The sequence below is a fragment of the Silene latifolia genome, chromosome 10 (genome assembly GCF_048544455.1).
Source record: "Silene latifolia isolate original U9 population chromosome 10, ASM4854445v1, whole genome shotgun sequence".
NCBI classification, from domain to species: domain Eukaryota; kingdom Viridiplantae; phylum Streptophyta; class Magnoliopsida; order Caryophyllales; family Caryophyllaceae; genus Silene; species Silene latifolia.
Window position 1 is genome coordinate 115,335,862 of NC_133535.1, and position 23,732 is coordinate 115,359,593.

General features: G+C 36.9%; 1 protein-coding gene across 1 annotated transcript; it reads right to left on the reverse strand.

Annotated features, from left to right (window-relative positions):
* Positions 1 to 12,697: 12,697 nt before the first annotated feature.
* LOC141605834 (uncharacterized) lies at positions 12,698 to 23,109 on the reverse strand. The gene is made up of 13 exons (XM_074424743.1): positions 22,668 to 23,109; positions 22,073 to 22,135; positions 21,549 to 21,989; positions 20,645 to 20,716; positions 20,341 to 20,466; positions 20,026 to 20,238; positions 18,979 to 19,026; positions 17,862 to 18,017; positions 17,372 to 17,533; positions 15,443 to 15,536; positions 15,249 to 15,367; positions 14,992 to 15,036; positions 12,698 to 13,352 (listed from the first exon to the last, which is right to left on the reverse strand). Exons 1-13 carry the CDS (start codon positions 23,016 to 23,018, stop codon positions 13,119 to 13,121), a joined length of 2,124 nt encoding a protein of 707 aa, XP_074280844.1. The 5' UTR covers positions 23,019 to 23,109; the 3' UTR covers positions 12,698 to 13,118.
* Positions 23,110 to 23,732: the final 623 nt, after the last annotated feature.

Consider the following 23,732-nt stretch of genomic DNA (forward strand, 5'->3'; position numbering starts at 1 on the left):
GTCTAAGCTTGGTTAATAATCAACATGTGACAACAATTAAGAAATGATTAAATGTGGGATTATGTTCTTTGAAGTCAAGTCACTAGTTCAACATGAAAAACTACTCTATCAATAATTGTTAACTTATGTTAAATTTTATTTGTAATCTAATTTTTTTTTCTTAGTTTATTCAAATATAATACACATTTGAATATACAGTGTGAAACTATGATCGTATACTCCCTCCATTCAACAATTATCACCCCATTTTCCTTTGGCACAACTATTAAGGGTTCTAAATAAACAATGAATAAAAAGTTGTACTCCCCTATAAACAATGAAAAAGAAGCACAAGTGGGCATGAACTAATTATGATTAGCAATTGTGGTTAAACAATAAAAAAATGGTCAGCTAATACAATTTCAAGTGGGGCAAACTTTTTTTCCCTCCAAAAGCATAATCTGAAATTTACAAAAAACTTTGGGAAATTTTTTTTCCCCACCAACACTAAATCTGAACCTTCAAGGTCTTGCAAAATTTCCCCACAAAACCCTCTTTTACAACACCCTTACATCATGTACTTAAATAGGAAAAGGTGAAATTACACTTTTATAATCCAGAATTACAATTTGAAAGGAAATTATAATTTCTCCCTTATCTAAGTTCTTCATCTTCTGCATTCTTTCTTTATCTTTTTCCATCTTTTTTTCGGTCCAAAAAATACAAATACTGCACTTCAAACAAAATTAGTTAATCAAGCAATAAAAAAATTAAGGTTACATCAAAATATAATCCCTTACCCTTCTTACCATATCCAAATAATGGTTCGTCCAAATCTCATGAATGATCAGTGACATAGAATTGGGTGCCATTTAATCGAAAATTCGATTAATTGCAAGCCAGTGAGAGGACAAATGAAGTTGGTTGCGACAAAATTCAATGTAGACAGGAAAACCATATACGAAATATGAAAAGTAGTTAAACAACAAAGGTTAAATGGTGAAAAGTTGAAACTCAACTCCAAGATGAAGGGGAAAACGGCAGAACTCCTTTAGAACTCTCTGTTGAAGCTATTTTAGCAACATCCAAGGGAGAAAGGGGATCAATGTATGTTCTTAGTCAAGCAATCAAAGTATCAGTTGGTACTATTTGTACATGGGTTAAACTAGGCAAATTGAGGAGTCATACTAATGCAATTAAACCAGCATTAACAGAGAAGAATAAGTTCCAAAACCTGAACTTTGTTCTTACCAAATTATGGTGGAATAGAATTTCAGGAACTTTGCAATTCAAAGATATGTGTAATGTTATTCATATTGATGAAAAATGGTTATATATAACTCAAGATAATGCTAAATATTACCTCCTAAGTGAAGAAGGTGACCTATACAGGTATTGCCAAAGCAAGAATTTTATCACAAAGGTTATGTTCATGGCAGCTGTTTCAAGGCCAATTTGATGATGATGATAACAACCTAATTTTTGATGGAAAATTAGGTATATTTACATTTAGTTTTCAAGAACCAGCAAAAGGGAGGCCAAAAAATAGGCCAGCAAGAACTTTGGAAACCAAATCAATAGCATTAATCAACAAACAAGTGATCAAGGAAATGCTCCTTGAGAAGATTCTACCAGCAATAACAAGCAAGTGGCCAGCATTATTGTCCAAAAACATAATCATCCAACAGGATAATGCAAGACCACAATTAAAAAGCAATGATCCTGATTTTTTTGAGTGCAGCACAAGCAACAGGTTATAATATATCATCAACCCAACAACCAGCTAATTCACCTGATCTTAATGTCTTAGATTTGGGTTTTTTTAGATCAATTCAGTCACTACAGAGTACGAAAAGAGCAAAGACTGTAGAAGAATCAGTATTCAATGTAATGCAAGCATGGGATGAAGAACCAACATTGTGTTTAAGTGATGTTTGGCTTAGTTTACAAGCAGGCGTGTTGGAGATAATGAAGACAAAGGGGCACAATGACTTTAAAGTCCCACACTTGCAAAAGAAAGCACAAAGGCTAGCATACTTTGCCAAGGAATTTGCAAGCAGATGAAGAGATGGTAAGGGAGTGCATTGATCACCTAACATTGGCAGGGAAGGATAGCAACTTAGAAGATATAAGTGTAACTCTTGCATTTTTAGCATTCTGAGCACAAAATGTCAAAAATATCTGGTCCATTCAACTTTTATCTTGGACAAATTGAAAGATAAAAGTTGGATGGAGGGAGTATATGACTATGGGTGCAATATTTTGTAAACATTTAAACTTTGTATTGAAAATGAATATGTTTTGGTAATATAAATGTTTAAGCTCTCATAGCAATTTGCAATGTCATCACTGAGCTTTTATGGTCCATAATGAAGGTCTCTTAAAGCCTAGCAATGTGATGATCATGTCATTGAATAAAAGTTGAACATATGGTTTTGTGTTGGCCTAAGAAAGGCCTCCTTCAAAACCATATTCAACAGTTAACAAATCATCAACAATGAAAGGTGGAATCCTTATTACAGCCACATCAAAAAAAAAAAAAAAAACAATCTGCACTAAGCAAACCAGGAGAAACATGTTGGCTCTCATAACAATAAGCAATAAATTCATTGAGCTGGCAACATTGAAATTTGACTAAAACAATGTTAAGATTTCAAATATATCAACAACATATGTTCAGAATATATACAATGTCTGCCAAAAAACCACTTAGCTCTCATAGCAATAAGCAATGGAATCTTTGAGCTTAAATGTGACTGGCTGCCTATACATAGCTAACATAATGCACCATCAACATTACTTGAAACCAAAGACAATTTTAGTGTTCAAATTTCAGCTCTCAGAGCACTAAGCAGCCTCTTCATTGAGCTAACACGCACATCAATCAAACAAAAAAACATGCAGCATAGAAATTTGGCTAGAACATTGTTAAGATTTCAAAGATATCAACAGCATATAAGGAGGATATATACAACAGTTCTCAAAAACCACTAAGCTCAAATGTGGTTTCCAATCTTGTACAAAGCCTACCTAATGCAACATCAATAGTAATTGAAAGTAAAGACAGTTAAAGTAGTCAAATTTTAGCTCTCAGAGCAATAAGCAATCTCTTCATTGAGCTAATAACATAAGTGAATCAGTATAGCATAAGAATAGTGTAAGAAAGTTTACAAAGAAAACAGGAAGAGAAGTATATGACCAGTATAAGAAATATGACAGCGTAAGAGCAGCATATAAACATCAGCATTTATCCAACAACATATAAACATCAACACTTTTTATCCAACAGCATATAAACAGCAGCACTTTTTATCCAACAACACATAAACAACAACAATTATCCAACAATAGAAAATTTACAATGAAAACAGAAAGAGAAGCAAGATTTAACCTCCAGTTGGTCCTCCTTTTTATCCTGCTCCTTCATTTTCTCCTCTACCGCATCCACATCTTCATTCTCCTTCATTTTCTCCTGTACCGCGTACAAATCTTCCTTCTCCTTCCTTTTTTTCGCTCCTTAATAGAGTAAATACAAAAAAAACTATTAAAATCAATAAATTAACACAAAAACATGAAAATGTTTACAAATCAACAAATTAAAACAATAAAAACAAGAGTAAATTACAACTTACCGCCCACTATTTGTCGTATTTTATAACTTACCACCATGTATTTTGTTTATTACAAATTACCACCTGTATTTCATGGTATATATCCCATTTCCCACCGTATTTTATTCCCGATCATCATTTTACTTAATTCCCGACACATTAAGTGAATAAATTATGAAATGACTGAAATGCCCTCCTTATATTCCCCAACCACCCTAGCCTAACAAAGAAATTAACAAACAGCCCCTCACCTCATCTCCAGTTCTCCATCAATAAAGAGCCGCCATGCCCACCACCCTTACTCCCACCACGATATCCAGCCCAACATCGTCAACCACCACCACAAACGACATATTAAACCCACTCTCCGAACTTATTCAAACCCTTAATCCACAAATTTCCATCAGATCAAAGTGATAACAGATTTCAAATTGGCAATAGAAAATCACCACCATCGGAGAGAAAGGAAATGTTACTCGGATTACTCACCACGTTACTCATCTCAATTCCCAAACCTCTTAACCTCTCAGTAATTTCCAGAATAATGGCGTCATCGTACTCCACGCTCCACGTCATAACCTTTGGCGTGACGTCATCAGCCGCCTCCACGTCACCCAACCATGAGTCCCTATCTCCATGGTGATACTGTTAAAGCTTGTTTGGAGTGGGATTGGTTTATTGATTTCGATTACGTTTCAGAAATGAAATATATTTAAAACAAAATCCAATGAACTAAATTATAATCCAGGTAATTAAACGAAATTGTACCAAGCAGCAAAGCCCAAAGAACAAATGATATGGTATTTAGGGTTTTCCGTGGTTAATTTCCGACAGTTTAGTGGTGGTTGCTTGAACTCCGACGTCATTTTGTGGTTAGTAGTGAATTATGAGGTGGAGGAGGTGGGTGGCTGGGTAAGGGTGTTTTTATTAGTGGTTGATAAAACAAGATGGGTAGTAAAGGGGTAGTTAATGATGGCTATGTACGATGTTTTGGCTGATAAACGGCGTTGGGGTGGTCAAGGAGGTTGAATCGGTGGGACGGATGTGAAAAAACAAGTGGTTGCTGACTTGCTGATAATTGATGGTTATTGGAGTCTTGGAGATGTTGGTGAGGTGGTTGTTACTTTGTGGGGGAGGTTGGGGGAATATAAGAAGGGCACTTTGGTCATATCATAGTTTATTTACTTAATGAGTCGGGAATTATGTAAAATGATGGTCGGAAATAAAATATGGTGGGAGTTGGGATATATACCATGAAATGTAAGTGGTAATTTGTAATAAACAAAATACATGGTGGTAAGTTGTAAAATAAGACAAATATTAGGTGGTAAGTTGTAATTTACTCTAAAAACAAATTAAATTTTATCAGAAATTTGAAACTTTACCTCTCCAGAAACCTCGTACAATACGCCCTAAACTTCTTAGGTTGTTTGGTTCAAAAGGTTGGAATGGATTGGAATGGAATGAGATACCATGAGAGGATGGATTTAGAACCCCATACCTGTTATTTATTGTTTGGTTCACTCTAAAATTGTATGGAGAGGGAATGGAGTTAGAAACCTGAGTGGGAAGGTGGGTATGGGATTCCAAGGGGTTGGAGTGGAATTAGAATCCATCAGGATTCTAACTCCATTCCAAAATGCCCCAACCAAACACTAGAATCACTCAAATCCATTCCATTCCATTCCAACACCCCCAACCAAACACCCCCAGAGCTTGAAGACTCATCAATGAATAGATCAGTCTTCTAACGTTTAGGGGTAGTCAACCCAGATCTAGTGATTCCTTCACAAGATCTATCAATTCCAACCGAAGATACAACCAAATCATCATTAACACCACATGCAACCAAATCATCATTAACACCACATAAATCATTGGTCGTATAAGAATCGAACATAGAAGGATTAGGAAAATTCTCAAAACCAAGTGTGTTAGAAATTTCAGATTCCCCAACCTCAACACCCTTATCAGAAAGATCATTAACACCAAAATAATCGCAGCAAATGCAGCCAAGATTGAAGTTCGTAACTGTACAGTGTAAACAATTTGATTCTCAGCAACAATAAGTGTCATCATTACCAGATCCTTGATTATCCATTACAAAAAAAAAAAGGAGTATATAATTTAGGAAGAGAAGTTAGAAGGGGGCGGAAGAAAGGGAGAGAAATGAAGAGATGAAATGGGATGCAATGTCGAAGAGAGAGAAGTGCGAAGGAGGCGGATGAAAGGGATAGACAGATTTAGGTTTTTCTGAGAGTGAGATAATGAGAGTAAATGGAGGGACGGTTGGGTTGATGATCCAATTTAATTTTGGATCATCAATAGGTTGGGTATTAATGAAGGGAGTGTTGGGTTTGGGTGGGAAATTTGTATTTGGGTTAGAAAATGGAGAGAGTCATTATGGAATGCAATTGGATTAGCAACATTTGTGGGTTAATGGAACAAATTTAAGCCCACTAAGCAATGGCAACAATTGTAAATACAGCAACTCTCCTATAGGACCGTCCTATACCATAGGACGGGCCCAATAGAAGAGGTTAGCCCAACAAATGCAGGATAAACCAAATACACACATTAAAAACGCTTCACCTCCACTGACTTAACGTCCTCCCTCTCCTTTGCAACCCATGTAAGTCATCACTCCAACTCCTCCACCTCCTTAGTAGCCGACGCCCTCATCAGCACCACTACGTCGCCCTCATCACCTTGGTGATTTTCGTTCCAATCATGTCCTTTTGCCCCTTTCTCTCCATCCACCAATCAATTCAAACTTAAAAAGGGAAAGATAATCATCATCACCGCTAACCAACGGAAACCACCAACAACTAGGTTTTGTATCTGATCTTCAAAGTTACGGTTTTTAAAGTTGAATACTTGTGTTTTTAAATGGAAAACTTTGAATTTTATGTTCAAAATTATGGGTTATATTTTTGCTTAATTGAAGTTTTGATTAACTTCCACAACATATTTTTTTTCATCTTTGGGTTTTAATTTCAAAACTCACAATTTTAACTTGAAAACTCCTATTATTACAATGAAATCTCAAGGTTTTTAATTTGTTTCTTTTCTTTGTTTTTGTGGAGTACTTCATAGAGTTTAACTTTAATGACTATTACTTTTAACTTGAAAGCTCAAAGTTGTACATTAATGGCTTGGAGTTGCATATTTGAGAAGAGGTTGCAGTGGGTTGTGCATCGTTGAGCCGGACTGGAGGTTATCGATGGTGGAATTAGTGTTGACGGGATCTTGGCTTTGGCTGCTGATTTCCTATTTTGGGGAAGATTATAATCAGTTAATCACCATTCAAAAATTAGTCATGTATTAACTTCCAAGTAATTATTTGATTTTTTAGGGCTTTTGGTTAATGGGCTGGTCTCATGCTAAGAGACCGCCTTATTAAACAATTAGTTGTAAATAATGCTGGTTGATAAGGACAATATGGTAAAGTAGGTTGACAAATATGAAAAAAAGAAAAGAAATGGGGTGATATAAAATGAACGGATAAAAAAGGGAAATGGAGTGATAATTGTTGAATGGAGAAAGTATTATTTTCACATTAAATTTTCAAAGAAATTCCCCCAAGTTTGTCATAACAAGGCTATAGTATTTGCGATTGGTCAGGATGCATTGGTTGGTATGCCACGTTCTTTTAAATTGAAATTATCTAAATTTGTTTTGTCAATTAATCTGATTTGAACACAATTGAATTGGAATTATTAAGTCCTAAAATGCACTTATAGGACATAAACTTTAAACCAAATAAATTTACATAAATAAATAAATGAGACACTCATAAATGAAATAGGTAAACAAATAACTGAAACGAAGAGAATATTTGATATAAATTGAATTGCATGTCGTGAATTGAACTAAAGTTAAGTTTAAAAACAACATGGCCTTAGATATTTATATAGAAAAAGACCTTATAAGTTATAACCGTCAAACTTAAGCAATGGCTATGTGTATATATACTTGGTCGTCATGTAAAATAGTAAGATTATGATTATATGTATTAAAATATTGCGGAGTACTATTCTTATAAGTAGAAAAAGATGGCAAACTTAGCTCTGATATACTTCCTCTGTTCCATAAATAGATTACATTTGCTTTATACACATATATCAATACTCGTTTGCTTTTTTTCTTTTTTTTTTTTTTTTTTAGGAAAGGAAACTGGGTTAATCGTTAATTAACCTATAACATCCTTACGGATGAGAGCGGTAAAGAAAATCTATTAATACTCGTTTGCTTTTATTCAAATCTTTAGTTACATATTACTAGTAAAAATTTATAAATTTGATATTCATAATACAATTGATAAGATAATTTAAATAAGATCTCATATAACTAACTATCTTTTATGTTATACTATATTGGAACTTTCGTTACTTATTATTTCATGTGGGTATAAGACTACAATATAATCTAACAATGATGAGCGATTCCCGCCGTTAGCAGTTTTGTTTGGATTAATGGAGTCAACACTCCAAATTACCAGTGTTGTAGAGGAACTAGTGTAGATCCCGCGCAATAAATGCGCAGTATTTATAGAATTTTTCTTTTTATATTACTTTTACATGCTAAATTAACACCTTATTAATTTTTTATATTTCACGTCATTATATTTTGATATGAGAAAAAAAATGAAGTTTAAAATTAATCAAGAAAATTGAGTAATATCGTGAAATTTATATATTAATTATTTTTTTAATCACAAAACTAATACTTTAATTTTATAAACTTCTCAACTTATTTTAATGATTTTTTCTTTCCACGAATCTAGTAATCTCAGTTTATATTTTTGTTTTATAGAGAACAAGTAATATGCGTCAAATCATTCTCTAACAAAGTTTAGCAATTTGTATTTAGACTTGTATTTTATATTAATTAATTTATTTTTTAATTTGATGAAAAGTTATATTTTAATGAAAAATTAATAGTTTAATGTTCATTTGTTGTCTTATTTAAGTAAATAAAGTTTGGAGTGAATTTTTTTCCTTATTTAAGTAAATGGAGTTTGGAGGGAAACCTTTTAAGATTTCTTATATATGGTAAAGAATATGACTAAAAATAGATAGTAGAATGTGTCTTTAGGCGAGAAAATTTTAGTTTTGTTAATCTTTTATGATGGCTTTTAAATAGACCTGTCAAATCAGGTTGTGTACAGATTGGATCAATTCAAATATTTTTCCATGTCAGGTTAAATTGGATAGAGTCGAGTTACTTCAGACACGGGTTAATCTCGGTGGACTTTATTTGGATTATTTCTGATACATGGTTGTATATTCTTAGGGAATCTAGGGTTTTGATTCTCTAACATATATACTATGCATATATACATTGCGTGAGATTTAGACTAGTTACATTAAAAATTGGTATATGGGTCAGTCGGATCGGGTTTGGATCGGACCAGGTCGGGTCATTTTGAGTTAGGTCGAGTCAGATTATTTCGGGCTACAGGTTTGTTTCAGGTTTGTTGGTCGGGTCTGTTTCGGGTCAAGCGGATCGGGTTATTTTAGGTAAAATGATTAAGAGAGAAAAAGCTATTTCAAGTGTTTTTTTGGTCAATTAGAGTTATGTTTTGTCGGGTCATTTTCGGGTTGGGTGGATTCAGATCGGGTTTGTTATGGGCCAAGAAAGCTCGGGTCATTTTCGGGCCGGATCGAGTCAATTCGGGTTTCGGGTCACATTCGAGTGTTGTACTTCGGGTCAATTACGGGTCTCGGGTCAGCCTTTTCGGGTCGGGTCAACTTGACTAAGTTATACTCCCTTCGTCTCACTAGATAATTTACGATTGCTTTGTACACGATTATTAAGGTAAGGAGAGATAAATGAGTTCACAATTATTAAAAAAAATCAAAAGCAACTTGAAATAAGGAGGAAAGTATAATGGTTCCCCAGTCCCCACCTACATGGGTTGATTTATTTACTAAAAAATGAAAGTATAAACTATTGACTGAAAGATCCAAAAAAGAAAAGGGTAAACTATTAACCGAAATAAAGGGAGTATTTAATTTGACTCGTATTCTAATTTTACCCGTATAATTGAATCTAACTCGATATCTCTTCAAAGAGCATGTACTGATATACTAGAACCTACCTCCAATTAAAAATTAAATCAATTTTCCAGTCCGGAACTTTTAATTCCCGGTCCGATCTCTGGTCGTTGAGTTTTTGTGATTTCGGTTCCGGTCCAGTCCAGTTCAGAATAGTGAACAGACCTAGTTTTAACTATGGAGTCAAAGGAGAAGATGTATATAGTCAACTACTCCAAGTAATTCAGGGCATACCTTTTAGGTAGTCACAAAATCTCATTGAAGACGGCGATATCCGTCACAAGCTTGTGACGGATACCATTTTCTCTCACAAAATACCCATGAGAGGTGAGTGGGAAGACGTGGTCTCTCACCTTGTCCTCTCTCTTTTTGTGAGAGGTCTTGGCTGTGACGACGGGATTAGCGTCATGTCAAAGCAAGACGCTTTGGTAGGTAGTAGACCAAGTGTGAGTGGCTTTAAGCATGTGGAGGTGTTGCAAAGAGATGTGTTACTTAAAATGGAGGAAATTATAAAGGTGGTTCCCGTAATCACATGTATTTATACTAACTGAGCTGTATGGATATATAAAGTACACAATTTAAAGTCATTCCTTCTTTTCTCCACTGCATCTAATCATTTGCATAAGCACAAAAATAGTACTATTAACGGGAAAGCATATACTATAAGTATGCCTTATTAACAGTACTCGATTACATAAACTGAGGAACGGTGTCCTTGGATTTCAAGTAAATGTTTATGCATTCGAGCGCAGCTACTTTAAAAAGAAGGAATGTGATTCAAACACTATCTGAAACGACATGGCTAAAAACTCATACGGAGTAATTTATCAAACATTACTCGAATTCATTTTTCTATGGAGTTAAAGATTTATTACGCTTTGGTTCTGAATCCTAATGGAATAAAGCAAAATGGCTCAATAAAGTGACTGCGCTTCTTTCTATTATGAAGTACCAGTCATTCACAATTTTCGATGATACACTAGAATTCTTATCAGCAAAACCATTGTTTTTGGGTCCAATTAACAGCTAGCAAAGGGATGCGAAACAGAGAAACATGGGTGTTATGGTGATGAAAAAGAAAGAGCAGCAAAAATATAGTGAGCATCCACGCTATGCACAAATTGGTGGTCCTTTGATCAAAATAATTGTCCCTAAATCATCATTTATATATAGTATAACTACTACTAATATATTGTCCTTGATTTCTGGGAACTAATCTACCATCTTATTGTGTCATTTCTAAGCAAACTACAAATTGTGACCACTTCCTAATATTTTGCCTCTATTTAACTCGGTTATGAGCAAGCAACTTACCAAAATTTTAGGGAATTATCATTTCACAATTATTTTAGGGACGTGCTAAATCCCGCACATCATTTTACTCAATCCCGCACTTATTTCCATCTTATTCCGAGAGTACCCCTCTCATTTCTCCCCTCCCAAGAAAATAAGAGAGAGAAATGGAAAAACCCCAAATATCAATTTCAGCGGCTCCCTCCCCCACCACACTCCCTCTACCGGCATCCTCCCTCACCGCCTGTCCCAGCGCTGCCGACCCTCTACGCGACGACCGTCCCTTCAAACCCATCTCCTCGCGCCGACAGCCGACCATCCCGGAGTCGGCAGACATCATCCCCGCCAATTTCTCATCTTCTTCTTAAAGTCTGACCTTCTCGAATTCAATGTTGGTCATGGTGCTCATGCTGCAATTTTTTCCAACAGACATTTGAAGGGAGACAAAGCTAAATCACTAAATTCAATTTCTCAAACTGACCTTCGTGAATTCAATGGTTTTCGCAAACTGTTTTTGGCTGTTGGTATCGCCAATGTTACCAAACTAACTCCGTCTACATATCGTTCCTGGTCTCGAAAAATTAAGCACCTTCTTTTTTATTACACTTTATTCAAATATCTGGATGACTCCCATCGATGTCCGTCTCAATTACTGCAAACATTAGTGCCTCACTTTGTAAGCTACAAGACTTGCAGCCAATAGTTTCACTTAATTAATGTCACCTATGCAAGGAAGACAGTTGTAATCTAAAAGTTGGTGATGCGAAATGTCGGACAACAAGTTATTGTTTGTTTCACGGAGTTCAAGTGATTGACTTGTGAAATTCGGAAAGTCAGGGTTGTCACTGAACGCATAAACAACATCACCAAGAAATACTATTTCCTTTGCTTGTTCAAGTCTATTTTGTCTAATAAGTAAATGTTGGATTTGGACAGTAAATACTGAGCCATCAAATGAATTTGTTCAAGTCTATTTTGCCTGGTTTCATCTCTTTCGTCAATGGATGAAAGGAACACGCTGTGTAGTAGCCATCAGATTAATGATTTACCAAATGCTACAGATCAAAGGCCTGCATTCTCATCAAAAATTTTAGAATACCCTAGTACAGTAGTACCCACAAACCCAAACCCAGACAATCCTTCCCCCACCCCTCTACCTCGCCGCCGACCACCTGTCCCACCACCATCCATGCGCCGACCATCCCTCCACACCCCCGTAACCGCGCCTACCACCCATGCACATCCCCGTACCCATTTCGACAACCCCTCCCCAAAGCCAACTACCCATCCCCCGCCTACAACCTACAGCCACCGCCTCTCGACGACACATACACTAGCACTCAACGCTGCCTTCTCCGACCACCCTACTTTGGCCTGGCGTCCCAACAACCACCCCTTCAACAACCAAAATTAATCCAAACCCTAATTGTTAAAAAACCCTTTTTTTAATTAAAAAAACATCAACTAAATCGACTAAAAGACAGGTTCTTAACAAAATTATTGATAAAACGACGAAATTACGTTTGATATGTGTGAATTACCATGCAGAATAGTCGAACGATGAACGATGGAGGGATTGATTTAGACAGAGAAATCTTTTTTTTTTTTCTTCCGAAGGGTAATTATGGAATATTTAGGTAAAATGTGTAGGATTTAGCAAATTAGGGTGCAGGATTTAGCATATACGTTATTTTATTAGCATAATAAACGTAACCGGACTATTAATTTTGAAATGTACTTAGTGTACCATGTCATCGTCGAACTGAACCCAATAAAATACTACAACCACCGAGTAAGAATGTAAGATGACATTATAGCGAAAAATTGAGGTACTACACAAATTCGTTATCATCCGAAATATAGCTCTACTAAACAACTATAAGGAAATAGCTACACCCGGCTCAAACCCGGATTACCAGGTTGGTTTACCTAAAAACTAAAAAACAACCATAACTACAAAATTTAGCTTCTGAAATACCTATACTTTGCTAATAGCATACAGCGAACTCAACCCAACTGATTCTCCAAAACAAAGTCTGCCATTAGATGATTCCTGTGGGATAGCCTGAAACAAAGCTCTTATTGGGTGACCGTGACCCGTTAAACTCTCAAATATAATTTCCGCCTGGAGATGAACGAGTTTTGACAGTAATGTTTCTGACCAAACCGCCCACAATCAGTACTTGACGAAACCGGGGCTTTGAGCCGTGCCCAACATAGAATCAATGTCTGAAGTACACAAACCCAAATTTTTGGCAACGGCAAAACCGGCATGCATGCCATCAACGGCTGCACTTACTATTCCACCTGCATATCCTGCACCTTCGCCTACTGGATAAAGTCCCTTTAAACTTGTGCTCTCATAGGTGTCACTTTTGCGGAGAATTTGGACGGGAGAACTAGTTCTCGTCTGGAAAAATGAAGGCTAAATTAATAACTGACCGCGATAAATTTAACCCGGCCTAACTCATGTCCAAAAAACCTCAAATCAGAATCGATCTCATCTGACCCTAAATGACTACATGATAACACATCTAAAACATATACCTGAACCTAACCAAAAAACAGACAGACCCAAAATGACCCATATGTCCAAGTCCAACTGTAACGATCTAAAAGACTTGTTTGTCAAGCCTAGGTATAACCGATAAGCAATCTTTAACATGATAAGCATTAACATAGTAGAGAACTATGATGTTAGAGACGATTGGTTTGGCATATTCAAGGAAAGGTAGTGAAATTTTCTCATTCCCTTATGATACGAAAATAATGCTGAAAGTGATCAAAATAAACAGTTCGAGTGACTATTCAATAGAACGTCCAGAAGAAGCATTGGTTCACGCTTTACTTGGCGCCCAAGGAAGTGGTGTCGAGATTTCTTGCCTAAAAGAAATCATATCCTAGTAAATTAGTCTTATTATTCAGAATATTATTTCCAAGTAATTAGTTTAATATTTTATTTCTTAATTACAAATAAGCCAGTTTATTTTACTTCCTATTTACAAAATAAGGCAATATTGTCATAGTCGGTTTTAGGTAAGTTTCAGATTGTGTTTTAGGTTAGCTAGGTCGGTTTCTAACTCCTATATAAGGAGGTCTAATGTATTGTTTATCACACATCGATGGAGAATTAATAAAAATTGAAGCAGAAGCTTTTTCATGTTTGCAAGTTCTGTAAACATAGGATCGACGCGTTTTCGTTCCGAAATTGTTATTGTTTGACGCGTTTCAAACTCTAACCCGATTGATAGCAATAGGTCTTGCGATTCAATCACCATTGTTCGATCTATAGGTCTAGATCGCGCAAATATACCATTGTTTCGATTTTTAGACAGATTTCGAAGCAAATATCCAATTTTCATTATTGTTCCTTATTCTTTAAACCGCTTCCGCGCAATTTTCGTATCACCTTAGATGAGGTTTGTTTGATAGTACCTTTTTCCATACCCTTCACCCTTTTTAGATTAGTTTTACCCCGTAAACCCTTACTACCACTTCAACCACCAACACCCACCACTGGTGCGGGCTCGCCCTTCCTTTGCTGCTGTCTTTCCAACCCACCGGCGACCCCCTCTCCACCCCACCCACCCTCGTCGTACACCGCAGCCATTTCCGTCGGAACACCACCCCTCATGCCAACCTAGAAAATCCCTACCTCACCCCCTTCCGGGCTAGGAATATCGACGGGAATAAGTGGGTGGAGCGGGAATTGCCAGCGAGGGGGTAACGCGAAACGGCAGTATGCCAGTGCTAGGGTGGTTTCGTGGTGGCACCAGTGGTTTTGGGTTGGTTGTTTGGTTCGAGTGATATTTTGTCATTCCTTGGCTATTCAAAACTAAACAGATAAGGGAATGAGGGGTATCCCATTTCCTTTTCCTCATATTCCTTTCTTGATTCACTTCCCTTACCCCTATGCGAACCAAACGCCAACTTACTATATACACTTACTATATACACTGATGGCAGAAGAGGTTAAAAAGAAAAAAAAAAGGAAACAAATCAGTAAGAGGGAAAAATTGAGGAATACATATCATAATGAATGTGTATACCTCTACTCCGTGTAGAAGGGCGTCTTTTGATATAAATCCGGGAAGCTTGGAGGTACCAAGTGAAAGAACAAAAAAGACAAAGGTTAGCTTAGACACAAAAGACTACATTAGGAAGTAAGGACGGGCAGGTGTACATAGCCTTATACAAAGAGACTTGTTTCTGGAAAATAGGTTACCGAAGTCTCAAAAAAAGGTTTGTGTAGGAAAAAAAACAAAGCAAAATGTTAAAGCTTGAACAAAGACTTCAATATACAAACCTCTTTGTCGAACATCAAGATGGAATCTTGCAGGGCTTTTGTTATGTGAGCCGGAAATAACTCGTGAAGAGTTGCAGCCTTGACTCCTAACCGGTAGCTTGATGGTGGCACATATGTGGCTAAAATGTACAAAAATGTCACAATGGTTGAAGAAGACAATATTTGAGTGAAGCTCGATCGAGTGAAGTTTATACCTGATAGCTTATTTTCAAGGAAGTCGGTGGCTGTTTGCACAGGAACAACAAAGCTACCGCCTCCCATAATTGCAGCCCTTTGTTCAAGCTCCCTCTATATCAAAACTCAAAATTAAAACTATGTAGAAGGAGATCCCTAGATCCAAACTAACACGCTTAAATGGATTTGATTCTTAATTCTTAAACAAAAATCTGAGTGTAAGGTTTTCTCATATAGATTTTATGTTCCACAAAAACAAACTTTTGATGACACCAACTAGACCCGTCAGAAACTCAACTGACCCGCATTTTTAAGTTCATGAACCAGTAAAACTTGACCCGTGATCTGGAAAGACCCAAACACAAAGTGACCTGCAAATTTAGGGTCAGGACACAACCTTACCTAGCCCTTACCTGACCGATAAAGCTAATAAATATACGGGAAGTATGCATTTTAAGTGTAAAAATTAATATAATGTTTGCAATTATATCAAGTCAAGATTTTTAAGCCATAAATACGATTATTAAATTTTTTTTTTTTAATTAAGGGTCGTGCTTTTTCACATACGACTTTTACGATTTTACCCTTGTCATTTTTTTCCTCCCACAACAATTGATTTTTTTCATCTCTCTCTCCTTCACCTTCTCCCTCCGGCAACCCACTCCGGGCAACCATGCTCCGGCCCACCTCGGCTTTCCCTTTCTCCGACTACCCTTGTCCAGCCTCCCCTCTCCCGGACGTGGCAAGACCAGTGATTTCTCAACCAATACAATAGAAAATAATGGATGTAAATGATGTAAACTAATGAAGTTGCCCGGCTGCTTTCGGGAAATTTGGTACCCAATTTGTCATCTTGTCCAACATTCCTAACCGTCTTACAAATTCATGTCTAGATGGCTTCATATTTCAGACCCTTCTTAATTCATTGTGTAATCCACTTACCCACCCACTAATGCATCTGTATTTTTGAATGCTAAAGCAATGTAGAACTATGTCGTACAGCAAAAACCCGACTTCGCCTTCCTCCGACTAACCTTGTCCAGAAACTGTTTTGAGTTATGTGTGGTTTATGTGAATCAGGGTTTGAGTTTGAATCCACAAATAATGATTCAGATAGTACAGTAGACAAAGTTTCTTTCGGATTAATTGATAAAGAATAAACATATTAATTTGATTAATTGATAAACCCTAACAATTTCAAAAAAACATATTAATAATTACTGAACAACTAAAGTATCTCACTAATTGAAGAATTATGATCTATTGTTGAAGTTTTTAGAGCAATTAGATTTGATTTTGGGGAAAAGGGTATATTAGAGTTAATTAGTTTAGATTTAGGAAAAAGGGTATGATATGGAAAGTTAATGAAAAAATGCATGTGAAAGAGTAAAACCCGTATGTGAAAAAGTAATTCCAACATGGTATATTTTTTTTGGTATCAAATGAGGCGCAAGGCCAGCACAATATAGGGGTATATGAAAACACGTGCAGCAATATGTTTGACCCTGACAGACTTGACCGGAACGCAACCATTATAAACAAGAAAGTGTGGCAAAATATTTGGCCATGAGTCATGACACAGACTCGACCAAATCCAGCTCCTACCAGTTGATGACTACCTAATTGCCATTCTACAATGTCCAGAGATTAAAGGCAACCTCATATTTTGAACCTAAAACCAACCATAATTTACATATGTCGCTGATACAGAGCAAGTTCCCCACCCATCATAACCATTACCCCAGTGAACATCAACAATTGCATGGATGGACTACGCCTTCATAATATAAAGTATAGACAGTATAAGCTATTTTGCTTCACTCTATGATATTTCAAAGCCAGAGAGTCTCTGCCTCGCCATATGGATAAAAAAAGGGGCCTCTTCAGAATTAGACAAGGTAGACACCCAAGTGTTTAAACCTTGATCTCAATAGCTCTCTTATTGTTACCTGAAATGCAACACCGGCAAGGGCTCCATGTAGATTCAAATGCTCAAAATCTTTGGACGAGACAGTGACAACAAGAGCTGCATTGGCCCACTTTGATGAACGACGAGAAAACGACATGCCATTGATACAAAGCTCTGATGGATTTGTACTAGTCAGAACAACCTGCAATGTCAATGAAGGGGTAAATGATTTTTCTTTCACTCTCTCAGAGAATAAATTCAACAGACACTGTCCCAAACTATGTCTGAAGCCAATTGCATGTATCTTCCATAATGTTGAAAGTCTTCAGAACGTATGCAGTCATGCACCACGTAGACATAACCTTTTTTTACAAATTCAAAATCATTTAGTATAGAGCATACCAAACGCAGATCCTAATTAATTTTGGGAAAAAAATGAAAAGCTTGGATAAAAATATTTTCAAAAATTCTTTATGTGACAGGAATTTATTTCGGCTTGTAGGAGTGAATTTTTTTCAAAAATTCTCTACCTGTCCTCCAGGGCACATGCAGAACGAGTAACAACCACGATTTGAAGTGGCATATGAAGATTCCACACCGTCTCCACTGAGGTAGTTTGCAACCTTGTAATCTGCAACTGGAACCTTTCCACGCCCTTTTTGAACTTCATCCGCCAATCCAGCATACTGAACAATTCATTCAAGCATACACATATATCAGTAAATAATATAAAATGGCCTATGAATTATCATTGCCGCTTGGTGTATTATGCAGCTCTTCTGTTCCTGCCAGTTAATAGGTAAAAATTGAAATATGTTCACAAACCAACTAATAACCTGAGCGTATTATGGCAGAAATAAGAGCACCCTTATACGACAACAATACCAAAGTGCCTACAGTATTCCTGTCTAAAGTTGGGTATGAGGGATCGAATGTACACAACTACACCCTATTATGTTGAAATACAGAGTTTCAGACTGACCAACAATAACAATCGCGTCAAGAACTGCATCATCCAGATGTCGCACCATTACTTTAATGAGACACAGTGCTTTATGCCATAATATTCCAAAGCCAAATAGTGACTTTTGCGAGTGACAAAATCCTCAACGGCAGAGTAGTGATTAGCCAAATATAATCATTGCATTAGAGGCCATACTTCTTTGATCAAGTTCAAGCCATCAAAGTCTAGGCCAAAACAATAAAGAATACACTTTAAACAAAAGTACTCTCCTATGAGACCGCATGACGGTAAAATAATGGTCAGAAACGTGCAAGATTTCAAAAAAATATGGTGAGATTATAAAAATATGGTGAGCTTTCAAAAATTTACTGTAGGGCTATTTTTAACCTCCACTCTCATATCTTAAATCCCTCCTCTTCAATCGTAAAATTTCACAGATCTTATTGCCAGACCGTCCTATAGAACTTTTTAGGGTTAAACAAATCTTGATCGTAAGAAAAAGACAACCATAATTCATACTTACGTGTCATCATATAATTTATACCATAAAATATGATATATAAAATTTATCTACTTGGTAAGAAAATTGTCACATGCAGGATGAATACTTGAAACTACATTCGCTCAGAAAAAAACTACAAATAGATGAATTTGTAGCCTATCGAATCGGTCAGCAAAGCTACCTGTATGCTATTTATCAATTGCTGGGGATGCTCAATCCGGAAGCCAACCTAAAGAAGTCAAACATCAGCTTAGATCAAATTTCTGCTACTTGTTAGATTCCGGTATAAGAAATTAGCATCCATTTTAAGTATATGTAGCAACAACAGTACAATCAGAAAGCACATACAGCCGATACAGGGTTAATAACTTATCAAATGGACAAAATGAAGCACATTTTTTTTAGAATTAAGAAAAAAGCACATTACCAACGCTTTAAGCCAAGTACCCAGCCCAACTGCCCTTGTATTTAAATAAGGAGCGAAGCGAATAGATTGCACATGACTTGCTTTTACTGGTCGGTAGTATAAGTGGAACATTTTCGCCGACACGTTTTTAAAAGAGTAGCAGTACATTAACAGTTCTATTTTGTTCCTTTAATCAACTGTTGTACGGAATGCTGAAAATTAGCTTTTTCAATGCATAACCAATGTTCAGGATTTCAAAAAAACTTCCTAGTTAGACTGTTAGATCTAGAATGGTTCCTTCGACTGAGAAGATGGTATAGATATAGCTAGTGAATCCCAGGCCTTATTCTTCTCTTGCATCATCACTGAAATGCCAGCCACTACGGACAACACTGTTATACATTTCGCACCAATCATCTCCCTCCCTATCGATAGATAATTTTTTGTACAATTTCACTTCCTGCCCCTAACAAATCATGGTGGAATTTTTCTTCTTGTAAATACAGTTAAAAACACAAGCTGCATCAGTAAAACAGCTGCCTGTTCATTAACTCCATGATTTGCCTACATTATGAAGTGAAACTTCGGGATCATATATATCGGTTTCAATAGTTTTTACTGGGCCCAATCTGACAAGCAATTCTGCCAAATATCATGAAGCATACATGTACTTCAATAATTTAGTGCATTATAGAAGCCATGGCATATTAAAAAAATATGAAAAGTTTAAGATGCTAGAGTACATCATTCTTGAGAACAAATTAATGCATGACAACATTAATATGGAAAGTTATGTTGCCAACCACAATTAGAGAGACTCACCGCAAAGTCTTTCGGAACCAAGTGGACGTTGTGTGATTCAAGCATTTGATAGACATCTCTTGCAGAATGACCAACCGCTAAAACAACTGCATCATGTCTCAACTCATCACTGTAAATTGGTGGGCTTTTAGTCACATCTGAAACTTTGACTCCTTTAACAGTTGAACCCTCTACAAGAATATCATCAACCCTTGTTCCAAATTTGATTGAGACCTAAGGGTCATACAGGATTACAAAAAATTAAGACTCTTCTAGTACAACACGGCAAAAAAACAACAAAACATGTTAATCAATGAATAGAAAATGGTGACTTACTCCCAGGGCCTGCAAATGCTGCCGAAAACTGCGAAGCAGTGGAACTAGCCTATCTGTTCCAAGGTGAGGCTTCCCATCAACCAAAATACTTCTCGGAGCTCCAAAGTGGACTAGTGTCCTCAAGACCTGAGACAAAAAAGACAAGACGTAAAGAACACATACGATCAAGTAAAACTAAATTTTAATCACCAAATTCAAATAAGACAATTGAAGAATAATTAGCCAAAGCATCCCCTTATCCTTCAATGTTCTGGAATATAAGAACAAGGCTAAGCATGTTCGTCCAAAGGAGAAACATTCTCACCGCTTGAACACTATCACTATTCTTCCCAATTCTAGTTACAAGCTTGCCATCACTCCATGTACCTGCACCACCCTGCCACACATAAGTCCTTCTCCGATGACATTTTCAAATATTATTATCCTAAGTAACATAAGCAAAACAGATTAGCTTACTTTAAACATGGAACATGAGGTTGACTGACCAGGATATGTACCGTATGTCCGTATTAACAAGACGCATATTGAATTTCAAACATTCTTATGACACAGCATTTATGAATCAGCTATCCTACCAATACATATAAGCTGGATTATGAAAGCGAGAAGCATAATGCCTGACTAGTCTCAAACTGTTGGGGTCAAAATGCTCCGGCTGGACCTCCTCAGAGGCTGGACTGAGCCGCCCTTGCTAATGTAACAACAATGATATACGAACTGATAATCATACCATGCCACTAACCATGCATACAAAGTCCCTATGACCACAGTTTTGTTCTTGACTTCTTGATTTATTGAGGCTAGAGTCTAGACAGTGAGTTTAGTTACTGATTGCAGCTTTGATTGTAAATGTTTCGAGTATAGTTCAGACTTCTACTCCAATGGCCATGTCCTGGAATAATTTGTTTTCTTCTCATGAAATCACAGCTCAATATGCAATTAAAGAGTCAATCAAAGTGTTGCCTCTATTGAATGAGATAAATGCAAATCTAACTACAAATCTATATAGCAGTTATATCCTTCGTAACCAATTGAAATTTCATCTACTCAAACAACTAATCTGCCCACCTGAATTCTGTAGATAGTATATTGACCCAAGAGAAAAAAAAAAAAAACATTTGCATTGAAGAGAAAAAAGACATTATAACCACATCAAGATCTAAATGGAGTGACACACCATAGTAACCAAATTGAATTGAGAAAGATACCTCCCCGAAGCAAAAGTTGCTTTCCGATTGTATAATCCGACGAACTATCAATGCACCAATATCTCGTCCCCTTTGTTCTACTGGTTGACCTCTTTCAATCAAGGTGACATCTGCACCAAGCTCTCCAAGCACAAGAGCAGCAAATAAACCTGCAGGACCACTCCCAACAACAGCAACTTTTGGTTTCTCGGGCGAGATGTGGGATTTACTGCTAAATTGAGTAGTTTTCCCGGATTCCTCAGCTGAGGTACCTTCCTGACCCTTCTTACCGTCGTGTAATAAATCAATCAAGTCACCCAGAGCTTTTTCTTGGGGAAGATGCTCTACAAGACCAACCTTAGGGTGCAATTCAGATAGAAAGTCCCACAGTCGGGGCTCAGCATCCAGCAGCTTTTCAACGTCCATATCAACGGTGTATACAAATTTAGGCGTCTTCAAGAACTGTGGGAAACAAGGCATCAAAACATATCGAACAAAGACAAAGATAAATTCTGAAGCAATACGTATCATTTTCGCTGCCAGACCTTTCTTGCATCAAACGACTTCCTGACCACTGTGAATGCTTCTGCTGGCAGCATGGAGGAAACCTGCAAACAAGGATTTTCTTAGAAGTTAAGAAACAAAGAACTGGAAAATACTCCTATGCAATAAGGATAAATAAAAAATCTGCAAGGATTGCAGCTAGGAAATATGTGAAACTCTTTCCTCACATACACAGTCCACAACTGTTTTCCAATATTTAAAAACATCATATACCAGCTAAAGATTTGGACTTTATCACTACTCATTATATCACATACCAGCTTAAGTGGGATGATACTTGACCCGTTTTAATGTCAAGACGGATACCTCCGTAAATACTACTTTCACCTCACATACATCACACTCCATTACTCACTGAATTTGTATCATATCAAAGGGAACTCAGTTAGTTCTGTGTAAAGGCGGTTTTGCACAGATAAACGTAACCATATTAGTGGGTAAAAGTAGTTATATACAATAAATTTGCGTAAAACCGTCTTAAACAACTATTTGTTTATGCCTAATCACACTATCATTCCAATCATTATTACAAATTATAGTGAACAAAAAAAAAGCAAAAATGGGTAGAGAAATTACCGGGAATTCAAGAACTTTGGCAATTTGTTCAAGGAGAGGAAGAGAAATAGCGAGAAAATCTTTACCAGGGTCTTTATCAACATCAACACCAAGCTTAGATAATCTCCAAAATCCTTGAAATTTATCTTTTACATCTAATTTATCTTTATGTAATTGCTTCAGTCTCTTCTTCTCTGATGGGTACCTGAGTTTGCCTGTTCTTTTAGGCCTCTTTGCACATTTGATTTGGAGGAGTTTAGGTCGGTTTAGGCAATCTGGGATTCTTGTGTTTGAAGTTGAATTTGAATTTGGGATGAGAAAGAGTTGTTTGAAAGTTGAATGTAGAGAGAGTGTGCGAGAGATGATTGCCATTGTTGTGCTGTGGGTTTATGGAGTGTTTCAATGTTCGCTATTGGAGTTGATAAGGTTTGGTTCATGGAGTGATGATATAAGAGTTTGTTTCGACCAGTTTATGGCATCATGTCTAGACCTGGCATACAGGTCAGTCGGTCGGGCTTGTGTTCGCGGAGGGTTAGGTAGGGTCAACTCAGTTCGGGTGAGTCACATTTTCGGATTCAATTGGGTCCGATCATTTCAGGTTATGAGCCTATTGTGACATTTTCGGATTTCTAGATAGTGGATACCCGTATTCATGGTAAACGAGAGTCAGTCTAGACATATGATGCTAAGGGAAACGAGTCTGTATCTTTAGTATCTATGTCAACACTGACTTGTGCTTTGTTCGACCAAGGTATATAGTCGATTCGAATGGTTTTCAAGCACCCCATAATTACTTTGTGGTGTCACAAATCGCTCGTTTCAAGACCTTCATCGAGACGAAACTGATCGAGCTAAAACAATCTGGTCTTCCTACGAGGAAACGCAATTCACGCCCCCCAAGGCGTGACCTCTTTCCCCTAGATCGGCGTCGTGCGCGGGTGCGCACGAGTGGCGATGCCAACAATATCGGACCCACATAATGGTCGCTCGCAAACTGTCTATGTGTTTACATGTGGTAATACTCCCATCTCATGGCACTCTGTGAAGCAAACTATAGCCGCCACTTCTTCCAATCATGAGGTTTTT

What these genes read in the sequence shown, in the direction of transcription:
- LOC141605834 (XM_074424743.1), bottom strand. Translation starts at nt 23,018, where the DNA reads ATGGCAATCATCTCTCGCACACTCTCTCTACATTCAACTTTCAAACAA. An exon ending in GCAACTTTTGCTTCGGGGAG is followed by an intron (nt 20,717 to 21,548) that starts GTATCTTTCTCA and finishes TATGTGTGGCAG; the next exon opens with GGTGGTGCAGGTACATGGAG. An exon ending in AATTGATAAATAGCATACAG is followed by an intron (nt 18,018 to 18,978) that starts GTAGCTTTGCTG and finishes TGAATTGTTCAG; the next exon opens with TATGCTGGATTGGCGGATGA.